Genomic DNA, 18209 nt, shown 5'->3' with positions numbered 1-18209 from the left:
ACGGTTCATTCTATATACTTTTCAAAAAGTAAAAAGCTATTCTGTTCATTCATCGATTTCAGAAAAGCGTTTGATACTGTTTGGAGGGTAGGTATAAGAAATTATGAAAACATAATATCACAGGAAAGATATTTAATGCTATAATTAATCTGTATGCAAACACTAAATCTTGCGTAAAAACTAGCAATGGTATGACTGATTTTTTCACATGTCACCTCGGGGTAAAACAAGGTGAAAATCTCTCCCCATTTTTGTTTTCAATATATTTAAATGATTTAGAAGAATTTTTAATGCAAAATAATGTTGACCAACTCCATTATATTGGTAATTTATTTCAAGATCGCATGGGTGTATTTGTTAAATTATTTATTCTGCTATATGCAGATGACACAGTTGTTATGTCAGAAACAGCTAAAGGTCTACAGAATGCTTTCCGTGAATTTGAAACTTACTGTACTATTTGGAAACTTAAAGTTAATCTCAATAAAACTAAAGTTGTTATCTTTGAAAAAAGAAAAGTAATGCACAAAATATTCGTTTTACTCTTTTTGGTGAAGAGTTGCAAACACATGACAGTTACTCGTTTCTAGGACTGCTGTTTCATTATAATGGCAGTTTCTGTAAAGCAAGAAAAAAACTTGTTGAACAGGCTCAAAAGCAATGTATGCATTATATAAAAAAAAAAAAAAAAAAAAAATATTTTACCAATTGACCACAGCAAATATAATGGTATATGGTGAAACGGGTAGGTACCCTCTGAATATTGAAATTAAATCTAGAATGATAATGTTATGGTATGAACTAATTAAAGGTGAAAATAAATTGTCTAGTATAATGTACAAGCTTATGCTGAATTTACATGAAAATGATTTCGCTGATTTTAAATGGATTTCATATATCAAGAATCTATTCAATTGCACGGGACTAAGTTACGTATGGTTACAACAAAAAACTTGCACTATGAATAAAAATTACCTTAGGGTTAGTTTTAAAACTATTCTGTATGTCCAATTTATACAACAATGGTATACAGATATTGAAAATTCTTCTCGGGGTCAAACATATGCAATATTTAAACATCAATTTCAGTTTGAAAAATACTTAACTATGCTCAAACAAAAAGATAGAATAACTATCTGTAAGTTCAGAACCAGTAATATATCTCCGCCTATAGAGCCTGGGCGATGGACTAGAACACCACGTGAAGGCAGAATCTGTCCGCTTTGTTTTACTGGAGTTGGAAGCGAGTATCATTATTTGTTTATATGTTCAAATGCCTATGTAAGTCAAATCCGCAGAAAATATATACATTTTTATTACACCTCTAATCCATCTGTTCATAAAATGAAAGGATTAATATCAATATGTAATGTTAGAATATTATCAAATCTATCGCTGTTCATGCAATTACTAGAAAGACAGTTAAAAAATAGTATGTGAATTTCACACATCAAACTGTAAACTTTTGTATACATATAGATATTACTGATCATTTTTTAAACCTTATCATGGTTTGTTTGTTATCTGTCTATTACAGTATTGTATGATGGGATTGTAACACTGTCTATTATACCTTTGTAATATTATATGGTATGATGAGTATGATTGCACTGTATTGTGTGGTATACTATCTATAATATATGTATCATGGAGTGCGAGTAATATATGTGTAATACTGTAATAATATTATTGTAGGATTGTACTGTAAGATGGATGCAACAGTGCCTGCTATACCACAGTGTGAACGCACGGTATGTGTGAATGTAATGCTATGTATTATACCATCGTAATAGTATTGTAAAATGAGTGTAATAATGTATATCACAGTGTATGATGAGTGTCATTGTATGATAAGTGCGTTATATTGTCTATTATAATAAGGTATGATAGTCCAGTGTAATATTGTGTTTATCATTGTATGAGGAGTGTAATAGTTTCTACTATATTATTGTACGCTAGCATAGTAAGATGAGTGCTTTACGGTCAACCATGTCATTGTTATATTGTACTTTATGATGACCTCTTGTTGAGCACAATAGTGTGCCTGAGTGATAATAAAAATCTCTGAAATCTCTGAATCTCTGGTTTCATATATCGGCTCTCCATGTTTGATTAAGGGCGTCAGGTAAAACTCCGGTAACTCATTAAAATGTTATTTTGTTACCTGGGAGCCAAACCCAAACTTGACAGGCTTACAGTCACTGTAATGTTGTGTAACACGCATTGTAAATTCAATACAAGCCTTCCAGATTTTTTTCATTTCGTTATATTGATCAACCAATTCTACCAAATTGCACATTTGGGGCGAACGATTGTTAAATCGCACAGTTGTGCGCATGATGTACGCACGCTATTTTTGGTGCGTTGTGCGGTCATACAACTTTTTAATAGTAGTGCTGTAATGTTATATCGAAGGTTTGTCGAAAAAAATGATTGTAGTACAGTAGTAGTGTTCGGAGTGTGTTATTGTTAATAGATTGGTTATCGTAACAGGTGGACGGTATAAACAATAGTGTTAAAACACGCCGTCATCTTGATAGCCTAGTAAAAGAAAGGCTTTAAGCTTGATGACGTCAATAACAACACGCCGTCACCTTGATAGCCTAGTAAAAGATAGACTTTAAGCTTGATGACGTCAATAACAACACGCCGTCAACTGGATAGCCTAGTAAAAGATAGGCTTTAAGCTTGATGACGTCAATAACAACAAGCTACTTGTAACCTTGGTCTCAGGTAACCGTTATGGTTTTATAACATCGGGTTGACCGAATTAAACAATGCGGGAACCACTTGCATACATACCTGGTTTGCTGTTGTGCCCTCTAATAAGGGACACACAATGACGCTGCCACCCACCTTGGGTGGCAGAGTACAGTAGAAATGGCTTGACCCTAAAAATAAAGGGCATGTCTCGGATAAACATGGATAGCGGATTCATCCTGCACAACACACCTACATATATGTATATATTTATAACCTACATTTTGAATAGGTGTTTTTTAGAAGAACATTTGTTTTTTCAAAAAGTGATTTCCCCAGATTTGGGACTTCTGAAAACCATGGTTACCACATCAAAAAACACCAAAATATGCAAAAAATCATTATTTTTAACCCAGAATTTGACCCCCGCAAGTAGAATTGTTTTTCTTAAAACCTGTCTGAAATTAAATATCGCCTACTCGGTAACAGAAATACTCACGTTTTAGCATAGGTCATTCCGGTGGATTTTTCACAATATTTACACATGTGCTGAGTACAAAAATAGACTACATGAAAAGCTAGCTTTTGTTGTGTAGACACAGATTTGTAAATGCCCAAAATTGTAGTCTAAAACCAAATTCGATTTTTTTTTTTGAAAAATTATGAAGCCCACATAAACCCCTTCATCATGTATATGCCAATTTTAGTGCTGATTTTTTTTTAAATTTTGATACATGTTATATTACAGGGGTTATTCATTGTATAAAAATATCACCCATGGCCACCGTACGCTACTGTACTCTGCTACCTTGGGTTCTTCATATCCTTTAAACTTCATAGCAAACTTTCTATTTCATAGTGCTTGACAATACCTCTGATTGACTTAAGCTTAATCGTTCATCTAAGTAGCGAAGGTCATAAATACCATCTGTCCCCTGGCGGGCCGAGTCACACCGCAAGGAGGGACGTTTCCTGAAATGGCACTAACTGTTAATAGAACGCTAAACGTAGCCAACGTGCGTGAAAAATACACCTTGTGTTGAAATGTAGCAGCAAAGGTTGTGAATTGTTATTCGATATCAACTAGCTGTTTTCAAAGCCGTGAATGTTATAATGGGTTTAACCGTTTTCGCAATCCCATGACGGTAATGAAGAGGCTCTTCGAACAGAAAAGAAACATATCACATGTGAACGAGAACTTGTCGGAGAAGTGTAATAGAGAAATCACGTGTTTAAGTATTAATCCATGTATTACGGCTAAGTAGGAATACGTACAGTTTGGTGTTGTAACAGGAGTCTCGTTGTCAAGGATCCACAAGGTAAGTTTCGCATCAGGATTGTTACTGTTTTCTTTTGTCTATATACCTGATGTCTTTAAACACATTTTTAACAAACCATCATCGCTAATAGGGGGCTAGTCAACTGATCTATCGTTTGCGGTCCGTCCTTAAACAGTTCTCGATATCGCCATTTCTCAAAAACTGCTAGAAGGAGCATAGTTGCTTTGTGAGTACCTGTTGGTCCCTAGTTGTGCAGATTTACGTTTGAGACTGATGGGATACATGAAATGGCTGACAAGGGGCCATCTTGGATTTTGATAGTTATTTAAGTTTGTTATTGCTATCACTCAGAAAGAACTGGGTGGATCTTTCTCGGATTTGGTATTGAGGTTCTCCTTGGTCTTTTAGTTTGCATGTTTAATTTTTAGACCGATACAATAAACGAAATCGTTAACAGGTAGCCATCTTAGATTTTGACAGTTAAAATCTGTTATTTCTATTTCTCGGAAAGATCTGGAGGAATCTTTCTTGAATTTCATGTGACTTACACCCAATGTCAGTTCCCTGTCTCCGGCACACACATCCTTAAATGACCTTAGCTGTTTATAAGACGTTAAACTCTATACAACCCGCCATCATATGACGATGGCTGTTGCGAGGACATTAACCTCTAAACAAACAAACTCCTGCATGCTGGGTATCGAGCACCTGCTGTTATTCATTGCAGGTTTTTTAAGAGGCGATCAATATGGAAACCCTCTGCAGATTTTGGGATTGGTTTTGTGCCCTGTCTTATATTTACCAGCGCTCTAATGTTGAACGTTCGCCCAGATGAGGAAGGCAAAGTGTTATGCCCCCTGGCTGGGCTTACCAAATTCCTTGCAAATGGTAGTTTTTATTCCCTTCTAACGTTTAGCATTTGGGGGTAATGATAACAATTTGTTTGACCGGGCGGAATATTGTGCTGGGTGCCTCCGATATGGTATTTCCGTGAGATAGCACTATAAATTCGGTGTCAGATCTGCGCTTTTACAAGAAGGCAAAAACACCCAAAATACCTTGCCTCCAACTAATATGCACGCATACACAACACACATGGAGTCACGTCCTGAAAAGATCATGGCTCTTAAAAGGACGTAAACAAAATGAAATGAAACCTAAGCCTAAGCAGGAGACAGATGATCCATGTGGCCTAATCATATTTTGCCTCTTTTGATAACATGCAGTGTGTTTCGAAAGGCCGATTTCTCACTCAGGAATGTTGTTTTTATGTAAGTTGACAGATCCTGGTAACATGTTCGCAGAATCTTCTTGTCAATTTGTATGTCTGTTTGAAATCAAACAAGACGAACAAATTATAAACTAAGAAAAATTATGTAACCTATTTAAAAACACAAACGTCGTTACCACATCTTTGAATGACGTCATGAAGAACTAAACACATACCTATCGTTTATTTATTTTTTACCTTTTATGTTATTTATGTTTTGCAGATAATATAACAAGAAAGACATTATGAACGAGTGTTTTCCAAACAAAAACAAAAGAGACAGTCTCGACGTTCCAACATTATCTATTCCCCCTAGTCCATTTAAAAGACAAACGGGCATTTTGGACAACAGAAAACTAAATAAAGAGACACCTCGATCATCAATATGTGACATATCTAATATAGATAAAAACAAAATCTGGCGTCAAAGACACAGCTTAAATGCACCGCTGATTCCCCGACCCTATATTCCTTCTGGAAAGCCTCGCAGGACATCAGACGAAAACCTGAAATCACTGCTTATTCATAGAGAAAAAGAAAGTACTGACGTGCATCTTGCTTCAAGAAATACAACTATACATTCCCAGCAACATCCGTCACTTGCGATAGGACAAACAGTTGGGAAGATGGTGAAAAAGAATAGTTTTCCTACTGAATCATCGAAACGCCCTATGAATCCATTTCGGAAAGAAAGGAGTTCTTCAAATGGTAACGTTTATCCACTGCCTCTTCTGAGAGTTTCTTCTCTGAAGATTTCTTCATCGGTTGCTACTTCACCACAACTGCGACGGAGTATCTGTGAAATGCCACAGAATAATCGTACATCTAATGTCCTTACAACACGTAGGTGGAGGCCAGCAATGCTACCATTGTTATCTCAAAGAGGAAAAATGGTTGAAACGTTAACATCGTCAGATGCTTTCGCACCTGAGAAAGAAACCACGTCGCACTTACCTCCGAAATGATCTCTGGAAACACTTCAAAGCGTGTCGAAAGCACATTCGCAAGGGCAATCCTACCAATTAGAACAACCAATTAAGATGTATTTGGTTTAAGATAATTTTGTAATAATTGTGTTCATGGGCATATTTTTATGTTAATGACGCCTTTCACATATAATTGCCATTATAAAGTACGTTATGCACTATATTTCGGTACCGTGATAAATTCTTTGTCATAACGACATGTCAAAAAAGTGAACATCAAACTGCGGCGCCCAGTATACAGTAATTGAATGTAACGTTCTTGCAACAGCAAATGTCATTCGAGGATATTGACAAGGGAGTCACCTCCACAAACGGAAGGAGAGTGGGAAAATGATTGGACAGCAAATCAACTATTACTTTAACTTTGTCTTCAATCAACGTCCTGATTGCAGAAGAAATGCGAAAATCTCCAATTCTGAGGGGACCCTAAGTTAGTTCACACATTAATTTCTTGACCTCGGGGGAGATATCGCAAAAGACAGCTGGGAAGTGAAAAACGAAAAGATATAGACCCCAAGTGTTGAAATCAGTTGATCGGTTATGGTTTCTCTAATGTCTCCGAAGCACAAGATTTCAAAGGAAACCCCAAGCCCGTCTCTGGACCTGTCATTCATACATTGTGCATTCTTATTTATTGAAACGAAAGTCGCGCAACAATGCATAGCATGTTACGAGTTATTTATAGTAAAACACTTGTTATGAGTTTGCATTAATCTCCAGCCAATATGAGGTTAATTCTGTAGAAATAAAACAAGTCTTCAATCTCGGTTGGGAACATTCAATGTCTGCAGAATTCTAGACCTGTGAAACAGCTGGCCTGCAAAAAGATGTAATAAACATTACCACTTTTAATATTCATATTGACATTTGTCTTTTACATTTCCGTCTGTTTCATGTAATTTCATTTAACATGTTTACATCATTTGGCCCTAATGACCTCGTTTGTGTTGATAGGCCGTGTTGAATAAGAATAAATTGTAACGGCGGCCGTTATAAAAAGTCCTCAAAACTACATCTGCAGTCGGAAATGATACTTATAGAAGTCAAGGTATTGTTCAAAAAGGCATAACACATCTACATACCGTTTGATCGAAATCTGTCAATATTGAAATTATGTATCTATGAATTTAGACAGTTATTGTTGATTTTAAAGTATAAAAACTGACTGTTTAAAAGCTACGGAAAACATGATTTAGTTGCGTGAATCCATTAAAAGGAAATAGTACGTGATATCGAAGGTGACATTTCACATTTTGTCTGTTAAAAACACATTTTGTCTGTTAAAAACACATTTTGTCTGTTAAAAACATATTTTGTCTGTAAAAACACATTTTGTCTGTAAAAACACATTTTGTCTGTTAAAAACATATTTTGTCTGTAAAAACACATTTTGTTTATTAAGACAAGGACTGTCATCGGATCTCTACACACCTCATTCAGTAAATGACTGTAGTTTAAAATTGCTGAAAACATTCAAAACATATTGATGAATATTCGGTGCAGGTGTTTCATTAGTGCCATGATGGATTTTGTACCAGGTTTGTACGTCAGTATGATTATTCCAATTGTATGAGTGTTGTTAGCTAGTTTAACTTTTGTGTCGTGCTGTCAGATTTTCTGATATACCCCCTCTGCTTTGAGTGTTTTTGTTGAGTGTTATGACTTTTGTTTTTCGTTGTTGAGACTGCGTCATGTCTCTCGATTCATGTAAACTAATGCACAAGACGATGCACATTCTCAGTGTTATTTCCACCAAATTTCACCATTTTTACTAGAGAATGTCTATGCTTTCAAACCCATTTGTATTGCATTATGTTAATGACTTCAGGGTTTCCTTAAAGGGCTCTCACAGTTCAATCATTTAGCAAGTGTTTCTCATCTTTTCCCTAACCTAAAATCTGTTCCGGTTGAAAAATGTATTAAATGTGTAAGTGTTGACATTATGTTGAATGAAATTAAAATGTGTTATATTTTATTTGGAACATTGCAAAATTTCAGTATCTTTTCTTTTCCTGATGGCGGATTTATAATAGCATCTTGTCGTTTCGACCGTTCTCAAAATATATCATTCACAACAAGTGTTGAACTTGAGGAACTTGAAATTTTGTGAACGATCGGTCAGGTACTTCTTGAGAAGTAGCGATAACAAACTTGAACACAAAAATTCAAGTACAAATATGGTCAAAGAAAACCTTTCATATCCAATTTGAGAAAGATCCGTTCAGTGCTTTTTCTATTCCGATCATCTTTCGTCCGTCGTCGTGCGTAAACTTTTTACATTTTTATCTTTATAGAAACAGTGGATAGATTTGTTTTTTAAATTTGGTCAGAATCTTTCTTGGTAGAAGAGGGTACACTAACCCAGGGGTCCAGGGCGGGACCCAAAGGGGAAAAAACAAATATTTCAACAATCTTCTTCCACAGACTCAGTTGTACTTCAACGAAAGTCAGATGATAAAATGTATACAAAATGGTAACAAGAGGTATAAGAACAAATTCTAAAAAGTGACAAGAAAATTACATTTGATCTCAAAATTGATTTTCAACAAAACTTTTATCACTCTCGCCAAGTGACGAAATAAATTCGAATTTGGAATTGTTTGTGACCTAACATACACTGAAATGTTTATTGTAGGCTTGCAACCAATTTCCTCACCAATTACCTGTAATCAGGTGCATTGCTTTTTGGTGGACGCCATGGAGGTGCCTTAGGCAATCATTTTGTTTGGGTACACAGGTTACTTTGGTTGTGCGAAATGAATACTTTTCCACCATTTTTTTCGGACTGATTTTTTGCATACGTATTTGACATAACACCACTTAAAGTTTAAACATATTTTATTGTACAAATATACAAATGGATCGGACAACAAGCTATTACAACTAAATACAAATGGTAAATACAATGTATATGTTTTTGGGGAACGGGAGGAGGATAGGGTGGATAAGGAAGGGTATGGAGGTGGAAGGGAGGGAGGGGGTAGGGAATGGGGGGTTACCTAGAAAAGAAATCGTGTAAACTGTGAAAAGGATCCGCATTTGAATAAATTATAAATTATACAAAATTTCATGACATGCAGCCCGGTATAGTAATTTTATAATGAACAAAATCAATGTAATAAAGTAATCAGGCAAAATAATGAAATGCAATTTCATAAACATATATAACAACGTACACATATAAATATAAATAAGGAATGATAATTATAATTATCAAAACATATTGCTAGATTTGATGTAATGATGCACTTGTTTAAAAACTTTTGTATTGGTTTCTACCGAAAGTTGGGTTTACCAGACATACAAAGCATTCAAATTTTGGAACAGGATGCACTCATAAAAGCACTGAAAGGCATTTTCACAGGGATGGCCACACTATCAACAAGATTTACCCTATAAAGATCATATTTAAGTGGACTACACTGATATTTAAGTTTTGTATGCAAAATGTTTAATTTAAGTTCACCGAAACCTAAGTAGATTGGCGGAGGAGATAGTACATTTGAAGTTAACGAGTTGTTAAAGGAATGTAAAGAAGTCAATGGTCGTACTGAAAGGTCCAATGAATTTCAACTACGAAGAGTTGAAGGTATAAAAGATGAATTTGTTAGAGAAAGCCTGAAAGGAAGAACTCTATAATCATTATTGTTTAGAAGGGTGTAACGATTTTTTTCTGCAACGGTAGACGTCAATAGATCATTTAAATAGAACCACTCCTTCATACTATGAACATTTTTGTTATACAATAATAATAAAAATGAAAAATTCTGTTTTACATTAAAACTTTCACAAAATGTTCGATTAAACTCACACTCGATATTAGGTATATTATTAAAACATGACATGAAAGAAAATATCCTTTCCCAAGTAAAACGATGCAAAAAATACGATTTTTTTGTTCAGAAAAATACTGTCAGGCTGATATTCTATTTTTCGACGCCCTCGCTGTAATTAGGTTAATTAATCATCTGAATAATTAGAAGTGTGATTCAAAGTAATAACTCAAGATGGATAAGGGATTGAAAAAAGTTAAAACAGCAGCATAAATCTCGTAGAACTTCTGAATCAAAAATTATGAGGGGGCAGGCTCCTATGTAATTTTAACATAGCTGGAAATAGTCCCTTTGGTGGGAATAGATATGATGAAATTGAAATCAAATCAGAAAGTAAGGTCCTGACCAACTCCAAGGATTGGACAGAGAGGAAAGCTGGTCAAATTACAATATAGATATTATATTTACCCTTACAGGTGGGGGAAAGAGAAATTAATGCCCCTGCTGTTACCCACGTCATGTATTGTAAGATGCGACTAATGCAGGAACCCCCTGCAGAATTGGAGATTTGCTTTTGAGACGTCTATTTGGGGGCACAAAAGCGACCAAAACAATCTGCTGCATCAGTTGCAATAGTTAGGATCTTTGTATTTCTCTCAACTTCTAATTACATTTATTTCCTAGCGCCTTCATTGGTAATACCTCACTTTTGGCTTTAACGTTAAACGTTTGCCCAGGTGAGGAAGGCGATGGGTTCTGTCTGTTCCCTGGGCGGGATATAACGAATCCTTTATAAAAATCAGCATTTAGGGTAATTACAACAACTAGTTCACCCGTTGTCAGTATAATGTGACCAGCCGGAGAGCTGAAATGTGTGCCTTCGGCATGGTATTTCAGTGAGATAGCACTTTTATGCCGACATCAGATCCGCACGATCACAAGGAGGCAATTACACCAAAATACCCTGTCTCTAGCACACACATGCACACTTACACAACACACATGGAGGCACGTCCTTAAATGACCTAAGCTGTTAATAGGACTTTAAACAAAATTAAAACCAAAACCAAACAATATAAGATATAGGTAAAACAACACTTTTATTTTCTGGTAAAATCTCCTTACAAAGCAAAAAACGTAAAAAAACACCTACATTTTACCCCGTCTTAATTTTGATAAATGTTTAGGTACGATGGTCCTCCTTTGATTATGGTAGACTACAAATAAGAAGTAATGAAGCACCTATTCAAAAATTCAGCAAAGTCAGAACAGGAAAAGAGAAGTAAACATTCACTGAATCCTTGTCCATTTTGTCCATATTTGACGATATTAAAGGTAAAAGGAATTAATATTTATGTCAAAATATTCCAAAAAATATAGAAAATGCGTCAACCATTTTCTTTGTGACGTTGCAAATTTCAACACATACTAAATGTTAAACTCGTATTTCATTTACACCATGGCAGGGTTACTCCTAGTTCCAATTTTACATGTTTTTAACAAATGGTCTTCCACACGTCTTTTACCAGTTGCGGATTCACGCCATGTGACGTCACAAACCAATCGGATTTATAATTGCACATATTTGGAGTTATAAAGAATCGATGAAAGCCCCCAATATTTACAAAACGGAAGCCAAGTTTATGTATACAAAAAGCAATGTAAATATCCTCAATAGGAAAAAACGGGATGTTTTCAGAAATTTCTAAAACACATTTGGCGACAGTCATGCTCATGATATATGCCGTTCCCGAGCAGTAAGTAGGATAATACTTGCCAGGGTAGGTTTCTATGTCGACATAAAACTTAGAGTCCTTGTCTCTGACCGGGAAAGCCATGTTTGGGCATGTACCACCTACAGCAGAGAGTAGAGCTTTTGCATGCGTTTTTAAAGACTTCAAAAGGCCTGGAATGTTGACGTACACATCATCGTCAGTTTTCAAGATATGCCAGGCATGTGCACACCTTGTTTTAGCCCATTTCAACGCCATCATTGTTTTGTACGTCAGATTTTTGTAGGAATCGATAAAAATTTCCTGCAATATGTCATGATAGATGCCATTCTCCTGCTTTATTTGTACATTCTCTGTCTGACTTGCCGATATTCCTAATAAAAAGGCATATCGAACATTCCCTTTGTTGTTTTTAGTGTCTGTAAGCCATGACGTTCGCATAGCTTCACGCTGACTATAATGCGCATGCGTAGTCGTTACCAATATCAACACGTCTATATCCGCCTCGTAGCCCGATTCTTCTGCAGTGTTACAAATATCTTCATTATCAAGGAGAAGGGTAAAGTTATGCAAGAAGCATTTGTCACATAGCTGTGGCCTCGTTGTAAGGTTTTCCGTGTTGACGGTTTTGGTGGCAATCACTGTTTCAACGGGATTCGCGTTAGCGGTAAGGACACGGCGACCTCCCACAGCCTTCTTACTCTGAGTCTTTGTTATCAAAATCATGTGATAGAAAATCGTACTAATTATTGTGCAAAATACGAGAACAATGAATATATAAAATAGTTCATTATATGCAGCAAATTTTATTTTCCGGAATCTTCTCCCCATTATGATGGGAGGTTCTAATTGATCATCCGCTGGCACTTTTTGTTTTAAATAACACCTTTGAGTAAATGACACTGTGAAAATCTTCGTTTTCGTTTTCTTTTTGGTGCCAACCAGATGAAACTCTTCGTTTTATATTTCTGTTTAGTGCTGACCAGGTGAAACTCTTCGTTTTATAGTTCTGTTTAGTGCCGACCAGGTGAAACTCTTTGTTTTATATTTCTGTTTAGTGCCGACCAGGTGAAACTCTTCGTTTTATAGTTCTGTTTGGTGCCGACCAGGTGAGGTATATTCACGATCTCTCTTTCAAAAGGTACATACCAGTATTTGCATCTACAAATTATAAAACATGTATTAGTTTTATATAAATACAAGCTAAACGAAACATAATATATATAATATTTTCCTTTTCTGAAACGACAATCAAAACGAACTAGAACAGTGATAAGTTGGGCTAGACTCGAGGGTGAATTCTGGTAGCATGATTGTGTCTGTTTCTTCATGCTAAGCAAGTACATACCCATGTAGCACACTGCATTAAACTACCAGGGTAAGGGAAGGAACCCTTAGATAAATGCGGTAGCATATTATATGTTACATTTCATGCCAAGTATTTCTATTGTAAAAAATGGTATCTACTATTTCCATGTTTTGACCAAGGGGCCATAGGGCAATCATTCTTTCATTAGTGTATTTGTGATTCCATCCATGCAATGACTCAGAAACCAGATAGGATATTTTGTAAGTCCCATAGGCTTTCCACGTTTATTGCTTATGTATTCTCCTCTCCATTCTAAACAAATAGGTATATATGTTATAGGGTGGATATCACAATAATTTCCAAACTAGTATACCTGCAAGTCACAAGTATTTACCATGCTGCCATCTTCCGCTCGACCATTCCTTTTGATGTTTCAGCTAATCGGAGCATAACAGTGACCTTGATCCTAAAATTTACATTCTGCCGTTAATTTTAAAATTATATCCACTATGTATCACTCTTACAAAGTATTAACAAAATTGGCCTCATAGCATTGAAGTCGTCATGTAAATTTTTCAACCAATCAGAGGCCATATCAGCCACCTTGAATAAATTTATTTGAAAGTAAGCCTTTAATTAAAGTATACTCATTTATATAAGTTTAACAAAGTATTAACTAAGTTGGACTTATAGAACTCAAATGATAACCGTTATTGACTTAGTCAATAAGAGGCCATGGTTGCTATCTTGAATTCCGAGGTTTAAAGTCGACAGTCTAAAGAAGACTTAAAATAGCAAGTAAAATATTGGAATGATGTTGAATCTACCGGTACAACTACATGATGTACACACATACAAAGATTTCATGAAGTCAGCTTATTTCAGTTGATATTGTCAGGAGAAGTTTGTCCGAACACGACCCCATCCACGGGCAGGCGGACAGACATAGCCGAGCTGAATCCAGCTACTACACCCCCTAATGCCATAGCTGGGGTTTACAGTGTATAAGTATAACTCGTTTTTGCCCCCCGTCCTTCCCCACCCAGTTACATCGAAGTAAGCGGCAAAGCCCATCTATGTGAACATTATTAATCATCACCACATGATACATTGTAATGCATCCAACGAAAAATGGATGAGCACCCCCGCAAAAAATGCATGCATCAACAACATACACTAATGCACGTCCTTTAAATGACCTAAGCTGTAGTGCGTGAAACAAAATAAAACCATGACACACCAAAACTTTGTATCTTTTGTCAATTCCTGACGCTTTCTGTTCGTCTGTGTTGTCTACATGGGCACTTGGTTTGGTTTGGTTTTATTTTGTTTAACGTCCTATTAACAGCTAAGGTCATTTGAAGACGTGCCGCAATGTGTGTTGTGTATGCGTGCATGCGTGTATGTGTGCTGGAGACATGGTATGTTGGTGTACTAGCCTCCTTGTGAAAGTGTGAATCTAATGCCGACTTTATAGTGCTATCTCACTGAAATACTATAATTGGCTGAAAAGTATGTAAATATGAGAAAGAATTGAACCATCTTATAACATGTAAGATAGTGGGTATCGATAGAGAGCAGCACTTTGGTCAAAAATACATTTGAGGTCAAATCTCACGAGTTTGGTAACACCGCGCAGGGGTCTGTTGAATTGTAGATAGTGCTAAAGGGGTATCCATCTAGTGGTGACAAGGTCAGTTATGGATGAACTCCTAAAACCAGACAGGGGTAACTGTCATTGCCATACGGTATCTAATATTGTTGTTTTGGTAGGGGAAAGTTAGCCTAGAATTGTTGCACTTACCTCAATACTTATGTACAATAGATGGTACGTACCTACTCATGAAAAGTTAACGTTGTATAGATTCAGAAAAATACTTGGAGAAAATTTAAGAAGTAGTCCAGAGTTGAGAGTCGGGATTCGAGGTTCGGGAATGTGAGCCTCAGGAGAGAGAGAGGCCAGGGAAGGCCTCGGCGGGATGGGCCTAGGATGGCCCGGGTACAGCACTTGGTGTGCTTTAGAACTATGTTCTTGATGTTGTAACTCTATATCATCTCTGTGCAGGTAGATTTGCTGTCGTATTCAAAACTATGTTAAAAAGGACATTTGTTAAATTTAAGTGGGATCTTAGAAAGAGGGCCTACTCGATGTATTTACCCTTACTGTCGCGGTCACAACGTGAAGATAATTCATTGTGTTATGTAACAGATATTATTAATGCGGTTAATATTTGGACATGAAAGTAATTGCTTTTTCTCCGTAATTCACAAATCAAGTTGCACGTTATGTTGTCAAAGTGATATCAATAAGGCCAAGTTCGTACCCTTGACGTCTAAATGTGTTTGTGAGCACCTCACAATCCTGTTTTTGTATTGTACGGTGTCGTGATAATTGTATCATTTAAACATGGCTGTTTAATGGCTACTATTTCAGAGGTCAGTGCCATTGTTTTAGAGATCAAGTCATGCCGTTTATTATGCCACTAGGTCTTTTGTTGATTCAACACGGCATTTTCATCGTCGCAGATTTAGTATACATGTTAAATGAGTTCGTAAAAAATGGTGTACTTCTTCAAGATATAAATCGGTGATCCAATGACCTACGATGGACCTAAAGTGGTTTTATAGACAGGAAGGTTAGTCCTTACCAATATCCTTTAGCAAATTTTACTTGTTTTATCCCCTATGAGTGTCGCGAAATAAAGAAATATGATATTATATCAGGGTAAGCTTTTTTTAAAACAGTAAATATATTTTCTTAAAAAGGGTTGATTAATTGTGAAAACTGTTTGAGAACAATTTATGATTTAGAGTTAATTTAACAATTGAATGTTAGAGCATAGACTAAGTACATGTGTAATGCACAATTCATATGTATCACAAAACTATATTTGTTCAAACAGTTCACACAATATGGAAATGCAGAAAGAACGGTTTACTCACCTTATATTTTATATTCACCTAAACCATCTGAAATCAAACGGTGTACGATATTTATGTCTAGTTACAAAAAACCTAAGCACTGGGTTTGTGATCGTGTCTCATACCCATTGATTAAGAGATATGAATTAAAGCGCCACATTCTAACCGACAAAAGGAAGGAAAAAACACTACCAATATAGTTAACCCTAGTATTAAAAAACACCATAACATCAAGTTACATACCCGTTGTACTGAATGTATTTGTTTTTACTGCGTATCAGATGCACGAAACATTATTTAAAACAATACCTTCCTAGTCAAGTATAATGTCATCGTTTACTTGAAATCCTGTCTAGCTATTTCAATTTTTCATACAGAGATATCAGAACAGGAACAATAACCTTAGAGAACGCAGCTCTTTAAATGTACGATTGAGGTTTATACTCCACATAACTATTAGTGTCGTCATAACAAGTGTCATTCATACTTCTATACTCTTAGATTATCAAGGTAACATGTTGTTAAGTTGACTAGGCTTAAATGGACATAGATTATGACCAGACCGCACTATTATTGTGCGTGTTTATTCGACCAGATCACATTGTTCGCGGTCATTGATCATTTGTAAGAGATATCCTTCTTGTACAAGGATAAAGCTGTGTTATTGAAGTGACGTTTACAATAATATACTCTATGATGTCGAGTGTGTATGCGATTCTTGAGTCTGTTGGTAATTAAGAAGTCATTTAAATATGTAAACCCATTTGACTTTGAGAACGGGTCAATATCATTCATGATCACTTCAACAAACTTGACAACCCTTCAGCGAAAGTTGTTAGGAGTTGAACACTTTGTCGGGCTCTATCCCACGAACTACCATTCAAATATCATGATTCTGGTACTTTTGATTACTCAAAGGAAATTTGTGACCGTGAAAGTGGTATTGTAGCCGTCCCATGTTGTAAGTTAAGATCGGGGAAAGCGGCTGATGTAAAAGAATCAGCAGTGTCTTTCATTTCTAGCTCAGGAGGGTATATCCGATCGACAGTCAATACATATCTTGTTGTTTCAAGACAGCTTATCGTCTGTATATCTAAAAGGATGGTGTCTATTCAAAACATACTTCGTCCGTACAATAAAGAAACTTTATCAATTATATGCTGATATATTTCACCTTTAGAAATATTTCGAATGTCAGATGATAGTTCATGTTTATAAACATTGTGAAATCTTTGTTTAATCACACGCCATTTTCTTATGACAATCTGTATTCCATAAATTGTTTAATCCTAATATTCAATATCCAACTATAATTATATGCTATCCTTTCGTCAAAACATGTTTTTAAAAGAAAATCATTTGTAGCCTTCAGCTTTAACCAATATTTAAATGACCATAGCTGTTGATAGGACGTTAAACAGTACTAAACCAAACCCAGCCTACAGACAACAAGGGGCCGTCCTAGCTCACAATATACTAGATAGACCAGTCAGCCTACAGACAACAAGGGGCCGTCCTAGCTCACAATATACTAGACTATTACATGTTCTTTTGTTTACACTCAGTAATCTTTTCCGTGTGTTGTACATCGCCTTAGAGTAATTTTGCAAATTATATAGGGCGCTATATAAATCTTGTATATTATCTTCATTTATTATTATTCGAAGGTTCGTGATAGTTTGAATGTATTGTCAGCGTGTTTGCTATCAAATTACCTTTTAAATATTTGACCTTGACCCACATTTAAGATGTGAAATATATCAGCAAACAGCATCGTATACCGCCTAAGGATGCAAGCTTAATTTGGTATTTGTTAAGGTTCGAGACGAAGTAGGACTCGTTTGAAAAGTGTTATATTACAACGTCAAACGGCGAAGAAAAACTGAAAAGATACTTGCGCTATATTATGTGTCAGAGATTATACGCCTGTCAACATGATGCCGCGTCCTTTGTCCAGCGTTGAGCGATTTTTACGCGATAACTTTCCTAGATATGGCTAATCAAAGGAATTTCAGTCATTTTAAATAATAATAATATTAAAAGTAAACAAATGGTGGTGGGGTGGTGCAGTGGTATAGGGCATTTGCCTTTCACCAAGGCGGCCGGTGTTCTATTCCCCGATCGGACGTGAAAAGGTATTGAGTCACCTGCCCGAACACGTGGGTTTTCTCCAGGTACTCCGGTTTCCTCCCACAGTAAGACCCCTCGCGCGCTAACATCCGGGCCAACAAGAGTG

At 36.1% G+C, this 18209-nt stretch overlaps 1 protein-coding gene across 2 annotated transcripts; it reads right to left on the bottom strand.

Annotated features, from left to right (window-relative positions):
* Window positions 1–11174: 11174 nt before the first annotated feature.
* On the bottom strand, window positions 11175–16022 carry LOC110453340 (beta-1,3-galactosyltransferase 1-like). 2 transcript variants are annotated; one of them, XM_021502264.1, is made up of 2 exons: window positions 15995–16022; window positions 11175–12903 (listed from the first exon to the last, which is right to left on the bottom strand). In XM_021502264.1, the coding sequence occupies exon 2, from the start codon at window positions 12571–12573 to the stop codon at window positions 11506–11508; it is 1068 nt and encodes a 355-aa protein (XP_021357939.1). In that variant the 5' UTR covers window positions 12574–12903; window positions 15995–16022; the 3' UTR covers window positions 11175–11505. The 2 variants fall into 2 exon arrangements, with proteins under 2 accessions (XP_021357939.1, XP_021357931.1); XM_021502256.1 differs by lacking the exon at window positions 15995–16022 and adding an exon at window positions 13425–13544.
* Between the last annotated feature and the right edge of the window lie 2187 nt (window positions 16023–18209).

This window comes from Mizuhopecten yessoensis, unplaced genomic scaffold (assembly GCF_002113885.1).
Source record: "Mizuhopecten yessoensis strain PY_sf001 unplaced genomic scaffold, ASM211388v2 scaffold855, whole genome shotgun sequence".
Lineage (NCBI taxonomy): Eukaryota > Metazoa > Mollusca > Bivalvia > Pectinida > Pectinidae > Mizuhopecten > Mizuhopecten yessoensis.
This window is presented reverse-complemented; position numbering and strand designations above follow the sequence as displayed.

Excerpts from the sequence above, each read along its gene's own strand:
- LOC110453340 (XM_021502264.1), bottom strand. The coding sequence starts at position 12,573 with ATGGGGAGAAGATTCCGGAAAATAAAATTTGCTGCATATAATGAACTA.